Raw genomic sequence first — 20,682 nt, forward strand, 5'->3', positions numbered from 1 at the left:
TACAGTCCTGGGTGGCAAGGAGTTAATGATAGTAGTTACCATGCCAGTAGCCACACTCATACTATAGGAGTCTCCCGTTCGTCTGTGGGGAACCAGCTCCTTGCAGGGACTGCCTGAGTTTTTCTTGGGCCCAACTGAGTGATAAGCATACAAGGATGCTGGGCCGGGGGAGAAAATGAGTCATCAAGGTGGGACTCCCTTCTGTGACTCATCAGGAGAGTTTCTGAATGGCAGAGGCCTCTAACAAGACACAGTCGGTTCACCTCTAGTATTCTCTGCGCACCTGCAATTTAGGGCCTGATAGCTAGAGCTCCCCTTTGGGAAAGAATTTTAAGTGAATAAAAAGGAAAAGATGTATTTGATGGAAAAGAAAACAATTATTTTCACGATTCAGAAGTATAACAGGAATGTCATAAAGGTTATACTTAATGTACTCAACCTAGAGTTCTTCTAGAAGATCACTCCAAATCCCTTCTCTAACAGGAATAAGGTGGCGAAAGTTCTGGTTACATGGAAAGATCAGACCCTTGCAAAACACTCACACACACCTCATTTGTGTGGTATTTACCATAACCCTTACCAAGGAGGTGGTGTCAGCTCTATTTTAAAGATGAAGAAACAGACACTGAAAGATTGAGTGAGTTTCCACCGGGCTTCAGCACCGTAAAATTTTCATCTCATGTGGGTGCAGTGGCTCACGCCTGTCATCCCAGAGCTTTGGGAGACTGAGGTGGGTGGATCACAAGGTCAAGAGATCAAGACCATCCTGACCAACATGGTGAAAATCCCATCTCTACTAAAAATACAAAACTTAGCTGGGTGTGGTTGCTTGCACCTGTAGTCCCAGGTACTGGAGAGGCTGAGGCAGGACAATCGCTTGAACCCAGGAGGCAGAGGTTACAGTGAGCCAAGATCACACCACTGCACTCCAGCCTGGCAACAGAGCGAGACTCCATCTAAAAAAAAATGTTCTTTCTTCTCTACAACACATGCTCTCTAAAATATTAAGCAGAGCAAAGCATGAAAAACTTTGTTTTTTGTTTGTTTGTTTTTTGAGACAGGATCTCATTCTGTCCCCTAGGCTGGACTGCAGTGGTGTGATCATGGCTCACTGCAGCCTGGAACTCCTGAGTTCATGTGATCCTCTCATCCTGAGTACTTAGCTTTCAAATTGCTGTCTAAAGGTTTCAAATTGCTGTTTAAAGGTTTTGTCATCTGGTAGTGGAGCTTGACAGTAGGCAAGATGTAACTGCCATCTTTATCGTACAGAGGTATGTCCTACCTGAAACACAACCAAATGCTATAAAATTCTCAGGTACAAGTACATGAAGGAGTTACATAGTGGTATTTTAGAGAGAGATTTTGGTTTTAACAAATGTTAATGTTGCACATTTCCTTTGATGTGCTTAAAATATGACCTGATTTGCCCCAACCTGGAATCTGCCTCCAAGAATCCATGCATTGTAGAGCAAGGGACATCTGTACCCTCAGTTCCTTCCCATGGCAAAGCGTTGACTAGAGGTGTTCTCTCTAACCTTGGCTCCCCATTGCGAGGTGATGGGTGGCTTGGACAAAGTGAAATGACCTCAAGAAAGGTCACAAGGCAGAGGAAGAGGAGAGAGGAGCATTTGGGAGCTAATCACAACATAATGGTTATGCCCCATGCAGAGACAGAAAGATGAATGGATTTGCTTTGTCCCACGGTGCCACAGAAACAGGCCGCATTAGTTCCATGTATCCCTAGGTCTACCTATAATACAAATGGGCTCAAGATCTTCATTTTTCACATAAATAATGTGGCGTATGGCTTAGTTTCGATTATGCGGTTGCCATGGCAGTTCCTCCAGTTGGCTCTTTTTCAGTGAAATGAAGAAAGGCATTTGTTAGGAGGCACGGAGAACACACAGGGTTGGTAGGGAAGGGCTCAGGCACCTGGGCAGCCTTTGGGACCACAGGGGATGCTGAGAATATGAGATTTGATGCAGCAGGACCACAGCCTGACCTGGCAGCTGGAAAGAAGGAAGCAGGTTGTGTGGGATTTGGAGCTTGGAGCTTATTCATTCCATCAAGCTGTTTGGGAAGTTTAATGAGGTTTCAACCAGAATCCTTTTCGGAGGTTTCTCTTTGGGGTAACATGCAGCGAAGGTGGAGAGTTCCAAGGAGAAGTACAGAGGCACCTGGCCCAGAGAGCCTGGAGCTCTGCCAAGCTCATTAGCACTGATAGGGTAACACAGCCCCCTCTCACCCCATTCCACACCTGGCATTAAAACCGGGGAAGCACTGCTTCCTTAAGCCTTGCCTTTCTCCCTGGCTGCCTTTGGAGACCCCGCATATTGGAGGTGCAGCTGTGTTTGTGATGCACGTGCTGTTATGCTGGCGATCATGGGGGGACTAAAGGGATCCATGAACCCCCTGAAATATGGGTTTGATTTTGTGGGTAGGTGTCTTTTTCTGGGCTATGGGTCTAGATCTCGCCAAAATCTCAGAAGGACCTTCCTTAATACAAAATGAAATTCACATGCTCTAGAGCTGGGCCTGCAAGGAACACTCCGGATAGAGGGATGTGGGTCCTGGGATCTCAGAGATCGCCACACCTAGTTCCAGAGTTGACCTCCTCCTGCTGCATTCTGTCACTGAAGATGGCTGGCACCTTATTCTAGCCTCAAGAGGACAGTTTTTCGGGAACAGTGAGCTTGTGTCAGTGATTCATCTGTCACTTTCCCATGTACAGATGCACCGTGTCCATCATCTGCACCATGTACAGCTGTCTCTGTACTTCCCTCCCTGCACTCAGAATCACCTGGGAATGTAGAAGTGCTGAGGACCGGGCTGCACACCAAATGCTCCGATTTCACTGGTCTGGGATGGGACACCCTGGATGAGGATTCTCATGGGCAGCCAGGACTGATAACTCAGCGATAACAGCAGGCAGAGAGACACAGAGAGGAGCAGGGGAGGGAGGGGTTTTCATCTCATCTGCCATTTTTGGTGACTGGTTTTAGGTGCCAGAAATGCTCTACTGTGAGGGTTTCAAAACTGGTTACCGACTCCTTCTGAGCTGGGAATATTCTTACCCACTGGTAATATATAGGGGAAGGGAAGTTGTCTATTTGCAGGTATTTTTCATTTTAAACTCTATGTGTATACACGCAGAGGTACTCAAGTCCAGCGTCTGGTCCCTGCACTCGAGCGCACACAGCCCTAAAAGCCCCATGCAAAAGAACACCACACATAGTACGCCACTTCATTGCAGTTCCCTCTGTGAGACCACGCTTCTTTCACTGACACTAAGAATGTTTCCCTTCAGGGAAGACTCTCTTGTCCTTCTCAGGCTCTCAGCAGAGGATGGTGATACTAGCAGCTGTCACTCACTTTCCATGGTCAAGTGGCACAGTACACACCATTCTAGATGCCTTCCTTTCTGGGGATGGAGTCTCCCTCTGTTGCCTAGGCTGGAATGCAGTGGTGCGATCTTGACTCACTGGCACCTCCGCCTCCAGTGTTCAAGCAATTCTCCTGCCTTGGCCTCCCAAGTAGCTGGGGCTACAGGTGTACATCACCACGCCTGGCTAATTTCTGTCTTTTTAGTAGAGATGGGGTTTCACCATGTTGGCCAGCCTGGTCACGAACACCTGATCTCAGGTAATCTGCCCACCTCAGACTCCCAAAGTGCTGGGGTTATAGGCGTGAGCCACTGCACCCTGCCGATGCTTTTCGTGTGTAAAGTTAGTCTTCACAGCAGTCTGGTGAGGACTGTAGTATTATCATCATCCCCTTTTTGCAGATAAGGAAACTAAGGCAAGAGAGCTTAAGTAACTTTCTCAGATTTGTACCATAATAGAAAAGCAGAACCGGGACTCAAACTCATGCGCTTTGCCTCCTGAGCGTGTCTTTGAGCCACAGAGCCAGTCTTACTTGCCCAGCAGTGCTATAAGAAAAGCTAAGCAGAGACCGGAACAGGGGTGCACCGGCCACCAAATCCAGAACCTTAACGTTCTTTTCCCTGTGACAGGCTTCATCCCCCCACCCCTCATCTTCGGGGCCGGCATCGACTCCACCTGCCTGTTCTGGAGCACGTTCTGTGGGGAGCAAGGCGCCTGCGTCCTCTACGACAATGTGGTCTACAGATATCTGTACGTCAGCATCGCCATCGCGCTCAAATCCTTCGCCTTCATCCTGTACACCACCACGTGGCAGTGCCTGAGGAAAAACTATAAACGCTACATCAAAAACCACGAGGGCGGGCTGAGCACCAGTGAGTTCTTTGCCTCTACTCTGACCCTAGACAACCTGGGGAGGGACCCTGTGCCCGCAAACCAGACACATAGGACAAAGTTTATCTATAACCTGGAAGACCATGAGTGGTGTGAAAACATGGAGTCCGTTTTATAGTGACTAAAGGAGGGCTGAACTCTGTATTAGTAATCCAAGGGTCATTTTTTCTTAAAAAAAGGAAAAAAGGTTTCCAAAAAAAAAAAAACAAAACACACACACAGAGGCACAGATGCACACACACACATACACGCAGTCAGACACACCAACTTTGTCCTTTTTCTCAACATCAGAGCCAGACAGGATTCAGAATAAGGAGAGAATGAGATCGTGCGGCGGGGTCCTGGAGGCCACTCGCGCGGCTGGGCCACAGAATCTACTTTGAAGGCACCTCATGGTTTTCAGGATGCCCACAGCTGCAAGCAACAGGCACTGCCAAATTCAGGGAACAATGGTGGCCAGCTTGGAGGATGGACATTTCTGGATATACATACACATATAAAACAGAAAACGCTTTTTTAAAAGTTTACTAAAATAAAAAATTTTAAAAACCCACAAGTTGAAAACATTGCCAGATTAAGCACTAGTGACACACCCCGCGCCATCCTCCTTCTCCACATGGGGGTGGGGGCAGGCGCACAAGTCAGAGAGGTGGAAGCCCCACTCCTCTCTCTAACTTTCGCAATATGGGTCACTGTGTAGACGACTCACCCAGTCTGCATGTGGTTCAAGGCCCCAGAGTTCTCTCAGTGATGCTAATGGGTGATCCGCACTGGAGTTTGCAATTGGCACCTCTCACCAGCCCCATTTCCATGTTCAAGACTGAGGGCCTGAGGGGGCCGGGTGGAGGGCCAGCACCTCCCTGTGGCCGGCATCCACCTTCCCCTAGCCCCACAGAGTGACCTCAGGAAGCAGTAGGCCTCGCCTGGCTATGACTGACCCGGCTCAGAGCCAGTGAGACCCAACACAGTCCAAGTCATTTGCTTACATTTGCCAAACATTTTGCCACTTTTAAAAGAAAAAAAAATACAATGCATATGAATTTCAGACTGTTGTATGTACAATCCTCTAACACTATTTTTAACTACTTCTAAAATCTGTGTTAACCCTACAGTCACTAACACAGTTCTCTAGGGCGGATTTATTATGCTGGCTGCTTTTACGTTTTTTTTCCTCCTTTTTTAATGCACCAAAAATATGTGATACAAGGGATGCAATTAACCTATTGTAATTTTTATCGTTTTATCCTCATTTGGATATTCTACAAAAACAAGAATATACGATGTGTTACAAGAAGAAAACAAAATGCTTCAGAAAGAGTGTATATGCAGTCTGACTTTCAAAGAATCACTTTTGAGACAACAGGGGATAATGTGATGAATTGCAAATTTGCCTGTTAGCTTTCTTCACCATGATTCAGTGATCACTGTCATGGGAAGCCCTTTTATATTCATGCTTGACATTCCAAGAGGCTTTCTTTTCAGCCTGCGGAGGAGACACACTTAGATATGGGTTTGTGTGTATGGGTGCAACACTTGTGGCGATGGGAAAGAAGAACAGTTCCCTAGCACAAGCTGTTACGCAGTCTGTAGAATCTCTGATAGAATCACAAGCTCCTGGAAGCTATCACGTGTCCAATGTGTGAAAATGCCAGTGACATTTTCAGGGTCAGTCTTGAACTAAGGCCTTTGTCTGTGTGTGTTTTGAAAGTGGGTGAACCTCAGAGAATGAACCTGTTATGATTTGGGGTAAGAATGACGTGGGAAAACCTCTTGCAACCAGCACACTTGGTCTTCTATGACCATTTTCGTAAGGGGACAGAGCTTAGGTAACGGCACGCACTCGTATGCACACAACCAAGGGCTCAGCTAACGTACCCCTCATGCTGCCTCAGTGACATTTGTTCATGTCACACTCCTGGCCCCAGAAAAGAACTCAAAGGTTGATTGGTTAGTTTGCTTTTTCACTTTGGACACATTTGCAGTTTACCCACAAGCCAACAAAAGAATCAGGAGGTTAAAAAATGGTTGGGGTCGGCGGGGGAGGTATTGCACCAAATTTTTAATGAACATTGTAAATGAAGAGGCTTGAGTGACAATCCAAATCTAGAGAAAGCACTACGCAAGAATGACCCAAAGAAAAGCTGTGTCGTGATGTGGGGCCACCGTGATCAGCCACCTGGGGCAGGATGCTTCCAAGACAGGCCTTTCATCTGCTTAGTGTTAGTATGTCTTTGCTGATGAAAATGGGGACACTCATCAGTATGTTAACTAGTAAAGGGGAGATGGTTCTCCAACCACTTCATAAAATATGTATGTTCTGTTGTTCCTAAGGCTTTGATACTGTCCTGTACAGGTTTTGGTTTACTTTTGTTTACAAATGTATTGCTAATAGGTCACGCTTATAGATGATTGCTTGGCCCGTCAAACTCAGTACACATGCACTGAGGCCCTATGACCTAGTGTTTTATGGAACTATTTGCTTTGAGAGGGAAAAAAAAGGTTTTTTAAACTGTTTGCATTTTGAATTTTTTTAAGATTTTAGGATGAATGTGAAAAAGATGTTAGAATTAACAGGAAGACAACTCCAGGGCTGAGTTTTATCAGCAATTGGGTATAAATTTGAAGATCCTTGTTGCAAGATGGCTCTGAACTGTGTTGTGTCGTCTTTTAAAGTTTTAATTTTTCTTGTATACTACAGAACAGAAACCTCAGTCTAGTTTTCATTTGCCTTTTGTTCTCTAAAGAAGCATTGTACATACAACATTAGATCCAGCCCCTTGATTACCTGTTTGGTTTCAAGTGAATGAAGATTTCCTGGTAAGGTCTCCATTGGATTCATAGAACACAAAAATGTACGGGATGGAATAAACCTAGAAAGTAACTGCTAGAGTTCTCTCTCTTCTGCTACCAACTCTTACACCATCTCAGTTGAACATGCCCAGGGATGGATGAAGTCTCTCTGCTGAAAGTGACAGATCTTTGTAACTCCTATGTATATACCAGGAAGGCTTGGATTTTGTTTTTGTTTTTTAGCCAATATCATTCCCTCCTATGAAGTAAGCACATTCTACAAAAGTGCCTCTCTAGGGATGAGGTTTGCTGTCTTCTCTCAGCTGAGGCTGTGTGATGTCAGGCCTCAGCTGAGAGAAGGATACAGACACCCTAGGGACACAGGGCTCCAGAAGGCCACAGCATGCCATGCCAGCTTTCCTCACAGCTAACGAAGGAGGGGGAATAGCCTCCTCTCACCGTCCCCCCGAGGCGCTTGCTGGGAACGCTTAACAGGTGAAATAACTGGAAACCAAGAGCTCCTAAGATATAATTTGACAGAGTTGCTAACGTCTTCCAAGCAGGAGGGAGCATGCCCTTCCATAAAAATCCCTTCCTTTTCACCATCTGATCATGGAATAGCTTGCTCTAGCGCTGACTTGTAAAGGTTGGCTGAGTGGCATCTGTACATTCCGGTCCTCCGATGCCACTGAGCTGTGTCCAGCAACTGCCCTCCAGCTTCCCCTCACTCACACTATGGCAAGGCTTCCTAGCCCTGCTAGTGGAAAAGCCTGCTGAAATCAGCCCGTCCTTGGGATGGTAGTCACACCACTCGAGGAATTTGGAGAAAGAGGAGAAAGAGTCTCTCGTGGTTGCTAATGGATATTCTTTCACACCTTTCAGAGGCGGTCATTCATTGAGTAACATGTAAAATGGAGATAGATGCATGTACTAAAAGACAGAAACCTCCGAGGAAAAGTGGTTTCTGTCTCTCCGTCTGCCTGCTGGGCTGGTCTTCTTGCTGCCTGCTGCTTCCTGTCCTAGGAAGTTCGGTTTCTTCTCTACCCAGCCATGCCTGCCAGACCTGTGGGGTCTGTTCTAAGCCCCACTAGGAATCCCAGAGGCCCTACTCAGCAGTGGGAAGCTTATGGTCACTGTGTAGATGTCAACACATCTGATCATTAAGTCAAGACCAGATGGACAGGATGAGCTTCTGTTGCAGTAGGGTGGCGTTTTGCTGTATTTTATTGTTGCTTGAATATTTGGTTTGGTTTAGATGAGGGAAGAAACCGTGCAAGCAGTGTTTTCAGTCTAACAGGTGGAGAATACTTGTCACTGCCTGGTGCTGTTCTTACCTGACTATGTTGGTGGCTTGGGAGAACCACCTATCTGGCCAGAAGCCACAGGGAAGTAGCAGGCACTGCAGAGGCCAGCTTACTCCAGTGGGCTCTGCCACTGTCCTCTGATTGACCTCCTCCCAACCTTGATCCACGTTTCCCTTGTGAGGCTGTTTCCCCTTAGGTTAAAATCCACTTCAAATATCTAAGAGGTGCCAAATTCTCCAAGAGAGGGTGCTGGTGAAATTAAGTGTGACCTGGAAAATTAGTTCAAGACTGAAATACAGTATTTATGCATTTTCTACCCTTCCTTCCTCTTTCATTACACCTGCTTTGCCCAACTCACTCGAAACTGCTACTCTCCCAACAGCTGCAAGAATGTAATCCCTTAGAGTAAACTGCCCTAAATGACAGACTTTGGACCCCACGCCCCTAGGATATTGTCGTTGCTCAAGAGTAAACTGAAAGAATCTCCCACTGGTGGAATATGCAAGGAAGATATTTTTGTTCAAATGCCTCTGATGGGGCCTGTTGCCCAGAATAGCATGAGGAATCCACCCTAACTGCACGTGCGTGCACGCGTGTGCACACGCATGCACACACACACACACACACCTCTGTCTCATCAGTAGCTTCAACAACCCAGAGTGCTTGGTCATCATGGCAGGGACAACAAGGGTTATAAAACCTAAAATGAGAAATTTCAGGAAGCAAAGATGGCTCTGTCCCTCAGAAATCTGTGACTGCCATGGAGACAGAGCCAACAACTCACACTTCTCAGAAACTATCCACGTGGTAGTGTAATTCTTCTCTGCAGGGCTTCTTTTATTGGGAGGTGCATTATATGAGCTTGATATATTTGAAATGTGTTTTTTCATTCATTCCTTTACTTAAAATCTTGGCTATATGCCAGGTCCTAGATCAGATACAAAAGTAGAAAAGATATGGTCCCTACCCTCCAAGAACTCCCATTTAGATGAGCTGGATGGATCTGAACACAAACAAAACCAATGGGATAACAGTATTAAGAGCTAGGGTCTGTCTGTGGGTAAGGAGAGCCAATTCATGGCAGTGGTGAGTTCTGCCTCATGGCAGCAAGAATTGGGAAGGCTCTGGAGAGAGGTTGGCCCAGAAACTAAGAACTAACGAGCAGTGAGTGCCTTTTGGGGAGACAGGGTGAGAAGATGAAGGGCAGAAGGGGCCCCGAGAGCGAGCCACCAAAACACATTCACAACTTTTTTCTGTAACGGGCCAAGTAGTAAACAGTTTAGACTTAGTGAGTCTTGCAACTACTCAACTGTCGTAGTACCATGAGATCTGCCATAGACCATAGGTAAACAAATGGGCTATGTTCCAATAAAGCTTTATTTACAAAGACAATCCGTGGCTGAGGGAAGGCCACAGCGTGCCGATCTCTGTTCTCTTGCACAAGCAAGGCCTCAAGCAGCACTGTATGTTGGAGGGACCCTAGTGGCTGAGCATAGGTGAGTCAGATCCTAGCGCCTAAGATGGTGCTGCAGCGCAGGCCGGGACATACCTAGGAAGGGACCCTGAGCTAGGTGTCCATTGGCCTTAAGACCTGACCGTGAGACTCTAACTGAGATACCTCATTTCCAAGATAAGGTAAGTACCCCTTTGCTGTCATGTAACTAAAGGCAACATTATTTTCCTCTTGTGTCATGTGGGGAGGTTTGAACTGTGTAGTCTACGTTCCCATACAGCTGTGACACTGGGTAGCTGGGCTGCAGTAACCATCCTTTTTTTCTTAAGTGATGGACATGGGCATGTGAGGAAAAAATGTAGGAACTAGAAAAAGAAGAGTGAGTCCAGATACCAAATAGTATTTCCAATCCTTTGCCTCCCCACAACCAACACAAAACACTGGCACCCTAAAGCTAACAGATACGCCACATGAAATACTTGGTAAGCACTAATAATAACAACTACTAATCGTGGCTAACATTTCTCAAGCATTTACTATGAACCGGCTGCTGGCCAAGCTTATTTCATGTAGTAGCTCATTTAATCTCAACTGTAACCCTGTGAGATAGGAGCTGTTATGGGCTTCATTTTACAGCGGAAGAAAATGAGGCTTGGAAGCTTCCAGAACTGGCACAAATTCACAAAGCAGAGCTGAGATTCAAACCCAGGTCTATCAGCTCTGTGTCCTTAAAAAGCTCTTCTTATTCCCAGACGGACCCATAATCATTATGGGTACTACCTCCTTACTGGGCAAGACACGGACCCACCGCCCTCCCCACCTTTAGACCACTGATCAGGAAGACTCTGGCCCAAGTGAACTATGGGGCCCTACACACTCTCACAGGCCTCCTAATGTAACAGCCAGGACACCATGCCAGCTGTGTTATGGGGATGTGTGCTTTCATTTGTCCTTCTTGCTCTTAACCCCTGATCCCAGTGGTCCATTGATATGAGGTGTTTTCCCTGAAACGGACAGATAAAAAGAATCAGATAGGACACTCCACTCTAATGCATTCCAAAATGCACTCTCAAAGCACCAAGATGCCAGGGAGGCCCTTCACCGCATTATCAGCTTTCTTGGGGAGACCCAGATAACTGCCATGCCCGGCACCCCTGAAGTCTACAGCATCAACCACAAGAAATCAGCTCTGTCCGCAGGGCTTCAAACACACTGAAGCTGGTCCCCAGTTGGATATGTCTTGCTCTATTCTCAGATTCCAGGCTTTTAGGAGCAGAATATCCATACATTTCCATTTCTGTAATAATGACCCAGGTCAACAATCAGGAGTTGGTGATAATCATAAATTTTGAATTTTTTCCCGTAAGGTAGAATCATGTTCTTTTGCCATGAGCAAATGGAACAACATAGTAAGTTTCCTGGAGGTTTAACATTCTGTAAGTGGACACTTTTGCCATATATAAGACACTTTTGTCTTATAGAAGACTCTCACACTAACCTTATAAAAGATTGCTCTCATGGAGACATGTTTGGCAAAACTATTTGATTTTATACTCTAAGGCCATAAAATGAGTTGGAAGCATAGGATTTACAAAATGTTGTTACGAAAGGATCCCAACTGAACACAAATGGTGCTCCCATCCACACTTAAAGGGAGGGAAGGGGCCGGGAAGCTCATGCTTATTAAACACCTGCCACCCACATGCCGGGTTCTATAAATTCATGATCCCAGGTACTGCTCCCAGCAGCCTTCTCACACCAGCCCTACGAGGTAAGTATTTTTTCCACTTTACAGATCTGAAAATGAAAGCTCAGCAAATCCAACCTTTCTAAGATTACATAGCTAGTTTATAAAGCCACCAGGAGCCACTGACCGATGTGTTTTGATTCCTAAACCAGCCCTCTTTCCACTATAACACACAGCCCCCGAAGTTAGAACACAGAACTGGCTTCTTAGGAAGCCTCTACAAAGCCAACGGAGTGTCTCCCTGTGGGAAACCCCTAACAGGAGTCTATGGTTTCATAGAGAAGTGAGCCAAGAGTTGGAGGTGAGAACCTCTGCAAAATTTTGCCTATTGGCACAGGAATCAGGGTTTCACTTTGATCATTAAATGTTAAACCTTTTACAACATTTTTCCTTTCTCCTTCAACCTTAGCCACATCAGCAGGAATTTCCCAGCCATTCATCAGCCTTTATCTTATTCATTCTGCTGAGCAGGGATCAACCCCAGCTCTCTAACTTCTGTCCCACCCTTCCCAACTCCCACGCCTGCGTCTTTTAGAGGAACCCCAAGACTATAAGAAATTGGGCCTTGTGAGAGTTAAGGAAGCATGCTCCAGCTTGCTCAGGACTCAGGTTTCAGCTTCAAAATCTCGAGAAAAGGAATGACATTTCCAAACTGTCACCTTTTGTACCACTGGGTCAAAGTCTAAAGAGGACAAATGAATGAACAGTGACTTCTGTGGCCTCATGTTGCCTATTACTGAACAGGAGAGCTGCATGTCATGGTCAGTGAGCCTTGCACAGCTTGTGAATCATCACAGGGACTAGTCGTGTTTTTAATACCTTTAAAATGAAACCACAACATCTATTCTGGAAAGGTGGCATAGGCTTACAAACCTTGCTCCAAAGAGGATATCATTTTACCCAGCGTGCAGTCAATATCTGTGGCTCCAAAAAAGCAAACTGTCCTGAATGCTGGAGGAGAAAGTGTGACATTGTGATGCCAGGCCATTTTCTCTGACACTCAGCAGTCTCTTCCGTAGAGATGCACGGTGACACATACAGCCCTAGAACACAAGGTCTGTCACTAGTGATTTACGTAAGACAAGGATAAACTATTGACTGGGATACATCTTACTCATCACCAACATCTGCTTGGCTGTTGGGATGGTCACGCAGATAAATATCCTACTTAGAAAGGATATTTGGCCTTCAAAAAGGTCTCTGGGCTCAGAATCTGGCCCCTTGGGGTTACGTGGAATGAAAACCAGCACTTTATTGCTTCGACTGCCTACTCTTGTCCCTTCACTGCAAAGCCATCATGCTATTGAATAAGCCTAACAAAAAGTAGGAGAAGCAGAAAAGACCGATCTCTTTTTCCTCTTGGCTCTTCCCTCCTCCCCTTTTAGGCACAGAGTACCAAGACATTGAGACTGAGAAAACCTGCCCCGAATCACATTCACCTTCAGAAGACTCCTTTGTGAGAAGCTGAGGGCCTGGCCCTCTTCCTCTTCCTGCAGAGAACAGCCCACCATCACCCACAGACCTCGCGGGCCTCACTTAGCGTGCTCCTCCCTGCCCAAGAACCTGAGGGTCCCCATGTGGATTATCCAGCCAGTGTGTGGTCCTTTGAGGCCTCAAGCACAGGCCTATGATGAGGGCTAAGGAGGTGACCTATGGTCAGGCGTACTCCCAACAGCTGTCAGAGTAGGCATTTTTCCTGGGTCTCTTAAAAAGTCATGCCAACCTGGTGTGCAAATTCCCTTCTGCCCATCCCTCCTCTGCCTCCTCTGGGGATGTCTTGCCAACATGCTTTACAAACTCCCCTCTAGGGAATGCTCCTCTGACCGAGGGCTTCAACAGCTGTAATGACATCAGCCAAGGGGGGGTAAAGACCACCCTGTTGCACAGAATGGAGGGGGAAAAAGCACATACTCAATAGATTTTTGAGTGTGGTATTCTGTATTTTTGCAGCTTATATTTTCCAAATGAGCAGTTTAGAAATATGTGATGTAAAGTACATACTGTACGTTTGCTGAAAATTATATTAAAAGCACTATTTTAATTCTTCCTCTGTCTCATGCTGTAATCTCTGTTACCTTTCTCTCTTGTGCCTTCAGGTAAACCGATTCTAAAAGACTCTGGAGAATGTTTCTGGCCATGTGTTTTCTATATTTATGGGCTTTGAGATTATGGACTTAAGAGAGTATGAGCTTTAGAACCAAAAAGAGACCTGCGTTCAAATCCCTACCCCAGCACTTGCTGCTGGTGTGATGTTAATGTGTGATCTGACTTGTCTTAGCCCCAGTTTCACCATTTGTAAAATGGGAATATTAATGCCTGCTTCATACAACTATGTAAGACTTAAATTAGATCATGTGTAATTAGATCATGTGTAAGATACCAAGTACAACATACAGGACAGAAATTGTCATTGTTCATTACTGCCTCAACCACTGGCTGGAATTAGATGCTCCCCAGCCCTGATGCAGCTTCTGCTGATACATGTAGTGGTCCTATCCTGTCACTGTCTCGTTTTCATTTCTGATTCTCCCACTGTCTATAAAGCCTAGGAGACAGGCAATTGGCTTCATCTCACAACAGCCCCACTGTCTGGGGTAGTGCACGTAAGGCTGGTTGCCTCGCCAGGAGTTCGAACATGCCCATCTCCCTCCCTGCTGGAAAATTACATTATCAGAATATGCCCATCATCTAGCTCTGCCTTGGAAATCCCCTCTGCACTCAGCATTTAGCCCACTTACCGGAAATCCCACCTACATACCAATAGCAGCTCACCCCGTCCATATCCTGTTTCTCCAAATCCAATGGAACACCTTCACTCCCTATAAAACCCCACTCCTGAGAGGAGTAAGGCGTGACTTCCCTGGCCCCTCTCCCTGGGACCACAGAACCTTGCCCAGGAGCTGAATAAATTGGCATCTAATTTTCTTGCACTGGCCTCAGTTTCCTCGTTTTTAACTCGGCAATAAACCTACAGAGAATAAACTTTACAGTGCATGTCATTCAGTGGGTGATTAATCAATATGTAAATGATTAAATGATGAAAAAACAGCCTCAGACCCAGTCCCCTTCCTCAGTGGAAACTACAGCATTAGTCTACCTTTCTACACAAGCCACCCAGTGGCTTTCCCATAACTTGCTAGGCCTCTTCGTAATTGGCTGGCTTCACCTCCACATCTTAATTAGTTCACTGGATGGACTGTGACCTCATGTGAGCAGGTAGGTTGGGTTGACACCTGCCAGTGACTTGCAGAGTGGAGTCCCCACTGCATTACTCCACTGGCCAGACGGGAGCTCCAAGCATGGATGCTTGCCAGAATTCTATCTGTGCTTTGTCTTTTGGGTAGGAGAGCTAGAATGGCTCCACTTGTCTTATGGGGCTAGCCCCATAACTGACTCACTTTTTTTCATAGTTCTCTCCATCCTGAATCTTGTCCTTATAGCCCATCATCCACTGCAGTAGAGCTCACCCCAAATCAAAGCTTGGCAAATCTATTATTATTTGAAGACTGCACCTACCTTACCCTGAGTTGTCTTTTCACCCTGAGGCCTTAGGGGGTCAGGAAAGAGTGTGTTTGCCCTTCTTCGAGGCCTAATTATAGGTCCTTGGTGCCTTAGGGGATTCTTTTTTGTTCTGGCCCTGTTATTTATATGATTTATATTTTTTTTGCAAAGCAACATGATTTATTCTCTCTGGTGTAAAAATCCCAAGAAAAATGCAATTTCAACATTCTCTGTCCTGACGTGAAAAGATGCTCAAGCAGCTGAAAAAGTTCATGGTTCCTCCTGGGCTTCACCTGCACCAGAAATTCAGATGGAGGCAGAAGAAGGAAAAGGAGTAGGGAAAGGCCATCACTTAAGGTGTTGGTGTGTTCAGGCCCACTTTTTACATTTGTTTTCATCTATAGTCCAGTTTATTTTCCCAGGCTACCATTTCCCCATAAAGGTGGTCAAGTTAAAGAAAGCTTATTCTCTCCATTTTATCTCAGCCTTACAAAAACATATTCTTACAGTCAAGAGATTCATCTTTCAATAGTTAAGTGGATTCATGAGAGATCTGTCCATAAAGGCTGTCCAACTATTAATAACTCAGGAAGAATACATGGCTTCATCAGACCCCCAGATGTCCCCTCTTCCCAGTGTCCTCTCAGCTGTGTGGGCCACCAGAGCCTTGAACTACATACACAAGCGGCTCATCTTCCAGACCCGAAAGTCCAACTTGACCTCCTTCCCAGTCTTCAAGAAAGGGTTAGCCACGCAGTCAAGCATTTGGCTCAACCAAAACGATGGCAGGCTGTTTCTGTGGCCCCGTAACGTAGATTCAGAACCACTCACACATCCACTTTACAAAGAGGCTTTGTTACTTAAGGAACTACTGCTACAGAACAGCTTCCATAACTCCTGAGACAAACGCCTGCAGTTAATGCACAAGGCAGACTCGCTTGCTTTCCTGAAACCTTTAAAAAGCGTCTTAACCTTCTTGAGTTCTATTTCTAGTTATAACATACATGAACATGTATTTATGGGATGCCCGAAGGAGGGTACTGCAGATCTTCCAGAATCCTGCTTCTCTGTTGCTCATAAAATGAAGAGGACAGAACAGTAAGCTGGGGTGACCCATGCCTAAGCTTGACCAGGGACTTGAATTCAGTATGACAGGTGCCCCTGGTCTCCTTCAGAGAGGAAGTTTTCTCCTGTGAGGCTTCTCTACATCACACATCACTGAGCCCGTCACCACAATATGTAGGTGCAACTGAAACTTCCGCACAATGAGAAGGAAATGGAAGGCCCCTGTCCCCAGACTCTACACCACTCAGCTGGCAGCTGGCTCCTTTTTTCCTTCTGAAGCTGACCTCACCCTCCATCTTATGCTTCCATTTCTGTGGGAAATCATTCTGTGTTGAGACAACTATATTTTCATAGTAAAAATGACTGTTTGATGTAAGTTAAAAAAAAAAAAAGCTCAAAGAAAAATGACAATTCTTTCCCATTGTTTCTAAAATCATCATTTTCTAGCTCTAAGTTTTGTGCACGTGACTAGACATGACAGTGCAATGCTACAAAAGGAGACATTCCTCTTCAGCAGGAGGTTGGAGATGAGATTTTATTTCCATCGCGTCTGTGCCTGCGGATGCGACGCTTGAAGGGTCACATAACTGTCGGTCATTTTCTCAGGTGCTGTTACTGGATTTATTCTGGCAAAGCCACGGAGGCAGCTGGGGAGGAGAGTACAGAGTGAAGCCCTGTGCTGGCGAGGAGGGAGCTGCATGGGCCTGAGGAGGCCTCACTCTGACTTGGTCTCACCCTCTACTTCCTGCATCCCATGCTCTCTGGGAAGATGGACTCTGAGGAAGATGGTTGGTTTCATTCCATATTTCAAATGCATCTATGTCAGATTAAAGCAAGGCCATGACTTTTGGCAAGTTAATATGGACAGGACTCCATGAAGTCCTCTGCACACAGTGGACACTTCATAATTGAGGGCAATAGGAGAGCAGGATGACTTAGGGGAGGGGTCCCCAACACCCCTAGCCTCAGACCGGTACCTGTGTATGGCCTTTTAACAACCAGGCTACACAGGAGGACATGAGTGGTGGGGGAGCCAGCATTACCACCTGAGCTCCGTCTGCCTCCTGTGATGGCAGCAGCAGCAGCATTAAGGCATGGACCCTGCTGTGAGCGGCGTATGCGAGGGATCTAGGTTGCGCTCCTTGTGAGACTCTAGTGCCTGAGAATAGTTCTATCAGGACACCATCCCCACACCTCCCACCCCCAACTCTCTCCATCCATGGAAAAGTTGTCTTCCATGAAGCCAAAAAGGTTAGGGACGGCTGGCTTAGAGGAAAGAGCAGGTAACAGGTTTGCATCCTGGGGGTTCAACCACTTTTCAGCCTGGCCAGGTTAGCAAGTCAAGATTCACTCTAAACCACAGTCTTCACGTGGCTGTGAAATGAAAGAGCCGCCTGCTTGGCAGAGACATCATGAGAATTCAGTGTATGTATACAGCCTAGCGTCAGTCCACGGCGGGGCTCAGGAAGTCATGAGTTTCATTGAGAAGTCTCATTTTTAGCCGTATAAATACAAAAACGCTTCTGTTTGCCAATATTTGTTACCACTCTTTTCTTTGGGAACCCTCTTTCCTGCTGAGTAGCGACTCCCTTAATGATTTCTCAGTCAATTCCTTAATGTTTTAGTCATTTCTACTTATAGAAGGAGCTTTGCTTCACTCATTAAGATCCAGTCTTGACCATTTGAGAACTTCATCCTCCAATACCGTTTAACCCCCACAATGGCAGGCCTGGCCTGTGGCTCGGGGGACCTATGATGAACGAGGAAGTGTGGTCTGCCCTCTCCTACTCCTTGCCTCTTCCCTGCCCCAACCAGGCTCCAGATGGAGGTGTGGGAGCTGAAGAGGGGTGTGAGGTGCATTCAGCCAACCGCACGTGGCTAAGCTTGCTGCTGTCACTGACCATCACTACTGATGGGCTCCACCTGCCAAGTGTCTGTCTGGAGGCAGGCAGGCTCCCATAAGCCCAGCTGAAGGAGAAAACCATCCAACACTCCCTTCTGCTCTGGGGCCCCCTTTTGAGAGGCAGCTCCAACTCCCAGCGAACTCTCAGTTACCAGCTAGCAGTTCCACCCCACTGCAGCAAGCACTCGTTACCCCTGCATGGGTTAGTCCCAGGGAGGCCTACAGCCCAACCTCATCTTTCCTTTTAGCTTGAACTCTAGGTCTGAAGTATAAGAAGGGCTCTTAGTCCCAGCTCTGAGTGACAGGTAGCTTCCAAGTGCTGTCCTTGCCTCCCTCCTCCAGGGTCCCATCTTTCCAGTGTACTCCCCACACCTCTTCTCAGCCAGCTCTGATAGCAACAAGACATGTTGGCGTGTCCACAGGTTCGGAGGACTTACAACCAGGATATGACCCCCAAAGTTTATAAGCCATGCTTTGGGGACACCCCTCCCAAACAGTGCCTCACTTCATTAACATTACTCTTCTCACCCAAAAAGGTGACCTCTCATGCTGTTTTCCAGCCCTTTGTGTGTTTTGGGAATGGGAGTCTACAAGGTGGGAACAAGGAGTTGTAGTGTGAATTCTTCTGAAAGAAGAACTCAAAAGATCCCCACCCTGCAGGCCATACCACCACACTACACAAATATCATGGAAAGAGGAAGGCCTGCCAATAGGTGGCAATGATGAGAGATGACATTACCTCCCAATTTTGCATAACGAGCACCCACCCTACACCTGAGCCTTCAACCATCTTCTAACCTCCAGGTAGCTATGTCTTTGTAGATTTTGCACTTAGAGTATCACCTCAAAGCCTGCTATGGAGCCCTGTATCCTCTAAGGACCTATGGAGAGGTCCAAGGAGAACCTGTACTCAAACCTTCCATCTAGATTGACGTGAAACAAATATCCACATAGTACAAAGACCCCTATCAGACCCCTGTATATTCAAGGGCTCCTACTGCACAGTAGGGACATGAGAGTGATGGGCATTTGGAGAGGAGAGAATCCCTATGACCTAGAATAGCCAGAAGCAGCTTTCTGAAGGACTTGGAGTGTGGAAAGACCCAAAAGGAAAAATCTTTCATTTAGGCTTCAGGTACAATGTTTTGCCCTGCCCGTAGCAATGGGTTTCTGAAAGGAGGCAGGGTAGTGGTTACAGAAGTATAATGTCTATGAACAGACACTAGGATCACAACAATGTACCAGGTGCTAGATGAAATTCCTTACAAAACTGTCTTCTCATTTAATCTTTGCAAGCCCCTGTGAAATAAGAATCATTTCATACCAGTCCCTTAGCTGGGGTTTGAGTCTCAGTTCCTCTACTTGCCAACTGTATGATCTGTTTCCTCATCAATAATATGAGGATAATCATACTACATAAGAAGATTGTGAGGATTCAATGAGATGATGATTCTAAATCACTTAGTCCTATGCCTGGCCCCTAAAAAATATCCAAGAAATACAAGGGCTTTTCCTCCACTTCAGCACATAGAAAACACATTCTCTCATATTTCCAGGTCATCTGACAGAGTGTTAAATTTTACAGAGCTAACTTGCATGGGTAAATAATTATAACAGCAATTATCTCCCTGAGGGCAATTATTTGCCATCACCATTTGCACCCACCAAAATTACATGCACAAAAAACAGAGTCACCCATTGGCAGATAGACATAATTAAATTGGAAGAATGGCATCCAATGGCTGATTGGATTAATAAAAGAAATTTATTCCCTAGAGATATTTTAGAAATGCTTCTCCAAGCTAGAGCATATGTTTTAAAAGCTTGTACTTTGAATTCAAATTATGTATTAATTCTTTTCCAAAAATCAGCATGCCTCCAGCCCTTATAAACACCACGTACTTCTGAGAAGCTTTGACTATAATGGTTTTATAAAACCACACACACAGGCACAAATCTGCTTGATCTTTGCACAAAACTAGATATATAAAAGATCGCACACTTTGAGGTAAAGGCGATTCGGGAAATATTTTGACTGATAATACTGATTTTCTGGTTTGAGAATTTTATTTAAAACAATAGGCAAAGACCATATTGTCACGTCACAAATTTAAACAATTTTTTGCCCTTAAGGCCCTCCAAGAATAATCATACACAGATTTGGCTCAAATACCTTGAAAGAATGTTCATAAACTCTTTCATAATTTCTCATGAATTCCACAGCAAACTTGTAATGATTAGCAGGCTCCAAATATATGGATCCTGATAAAGGATTTTTCCTTTCCCTTTTGGGACAACCGACACTCTCATTCTTATACTTATGATACAGGTCTAAGTCTTCATTCCTAAATCTCTGTCTACTGTCATCACTCTAGAAGCCTCAAGATAATTGGTATTCGTTAGTTACATGAATTTGTATGCAGCTGTGCATGTGAGTTTTGGTGGCAGTCTACACTGGCATACTTCTTAGGTGCTTGAAATACTTCTGTAAGCTAGAGATAAGAAAGCCATAAAACTTTATTTTACTACCGGAAAAATCCCAAAGAAGAAAGGTGTCTTTCCCTGTAGCTCTTACTTTGCTCCTGTCACAAAAGAAAGTAAAACCATCTGTCCCAAGATGGCTTCCAAAGACGAACACGAGCTGT

The 20,682-nt window shown here is 45.7% G+C and overlaps 1 protein-coding gene across 2 annotated transcripts in view; it reads left to right on the forward strand.

The window, feature by feature from the left end:
• SLCO3A1 (solute carrier organic anion transporter family member 3A1) overlaps positions 1-13,614 on the forward strand; it is a 326,788-nt gene extending 313,174 nt beyond the window's left edge. Inside the window, exons 10-11 of one of the 2 annotated variants that reach the window (XM_032252774.1) lie at positions 4,013-4,255; positions 12,954-13,614. In XM_032252774.1, coding sequence (XP_032108665.1) covers positions 4,013-4,255; positions 12,954-13,036 — 326 coding nt within the window. In that variant the 3' untranslated portion in view covers positions 13,037-13,614. Of the gene's footprint in view, positions 1-4,012 lie in introns of both variants that reach the window. The other variant, XM_032252773.1, reaches the window with a different exon arrangement.
• Positions 13,615-20,682: the final 7,068 nt, after the last annotated feature.

The sequence above is a fragment of the Sapajus apella genome, unplaced genomic scaffold (genome assembly GCF_009761245.1).
Source record: "Sapajus apella isolate SASKATOON/1434 unplaced genomic scaffold, GSC_monkey_1.0 scaffold80, whole genome shotgun sequence".
NCBI classification, from domain to species: Eukaryota; Metazoa; Chordata; class Mammalia; order Primates; family Cebidae; genus Sapajus; species Sapajus apella.